The 1085-nt window shown below is 54.0% G+C and overlaps 1 protein-coding gene across 1 annotated transcript; it reads left to right on the forward strand.

Moving 5' to 3' along the window:
• Positions 1 to 451: 451 nt before the first annotated feature.
• On the forward strand, positions 452 to 580 carry LOC103584680 (low-density lipoprotein receptor class A domain-containing protein 1-like; the record flags this gene model as incomplete). Its single annotated transcript, XM_008565592.1, has 1 exon — positions 452 to 580. A coding segment is annotated over one exon (129 nt), but the record flags the coding sequence as incomplete, so codon positions are not given.
• Positions 581 to 1085: the final 505 nt, after the last annotated feature.

The following is a 1085-nucleotide window of genomic DNA, read 5'->3' on the forward strand; positions in this document are numbered from 1 at the left end:
TCCCTCTTATAAGATGCATGAACCTACGTTCTCTGAGGTCTGAGGCCCAAGCGTAAGGCTTTGCATTTATTTTTATGTTCCAGTTTCCTGGAGATGAAGGAAATGGAACCTGGATTTGAAGGTGGAATGGTTTTGGATAGGTGTCAAGGAGGCCCTTTCTGGAGGGAGGAAGAGTGAAAGCAACGGTGTGGGGTGGGATGAGCACACAGAGGAAGGGAGAGGTGGCCCTCTGGGCGCCTTTGGGCCCTCTGGGCATCCTGGGAAAGAGCACTCCTCTCCCTCTGACTTGACCTCCTCCCCCAGGAAACCTTCTTGTGCCCTTCCTGAAATGGATGGGAGGTGACCCTGAGTGTGACAACACTGGGGTGGCCAGGGTGCTTCACTTCCATACAGCCTTGAGACAGCTGTGGCCAGATGTGGACTTCTTCCTGCCTCCTCTGTCCCTCTGCAGGAGATGTGCCCCAGAGCCTCCCCAGCTTCCTTGTGGCCCACTGTGGAGACCCCGCCTCCTGGATCTACTCAGACCAAAAGTGTGATGGAACCAACAACTGCGGAGACTGCTCAGATGAGCTGAGCCCAGGTTGGGTCAGACTAGGCTGGAGCAGGTGGCCAGAGGTGGTCAGCCTCTGACCAGGGAATGTCCAAGGTTCTCCCTGCATGTTTTCCCCGCCCTCCAGGAAGAAGTTTTCTACCTCTGCTTAATTACCTCCAGGATGGGGTGCTCACTACCACTCCAAGAGGCTCCTTCTGGAGATTCATTCTTCTGTGGTGGGGAACTTACCTTCAAGGGCATAAGGAATCTGGCGCCCAGAGGGTGGTGATGCAGGGAGCACATACGTGGCCCAACTGGGATTTGAACCTGGGTTTCCCTCATCTCCTCTGCACCTCCCAGCAACCCCGTGAGGAAAGCAGGGCAGGAATCACTGCCCCAATTTATATATAGGTAAACTGAGGCTCCACAATGAAAAGGGACTTAATATAGTGAGTGACAGGAAGGGAGCTTGGGTTTAAACCCAGGTCTTCTGACTCTACCTCTGGAGTCCTTTCACTGCCCCAGACTGTCCTTTAAACCTCTTCCCCAGTGT

The sequence above is a fragment of the Galeopterus variegatus genome, unplaced genomic scaffold (genome assembly GCF_000696425.1).
Source record: "Galeopterus variegatus unplaced genomic scaffold, G_variegatus-3.0.2 Scaffold79087, whole genome shotgun sequence".
Taxonomy (NCBI): domain Eukaryota; kingdom Metazoa; phylum Chordata; class Mammalia; order Dermoptera; family Cynocephalidae; genus Galeopterus; species Galeopterus variegatus.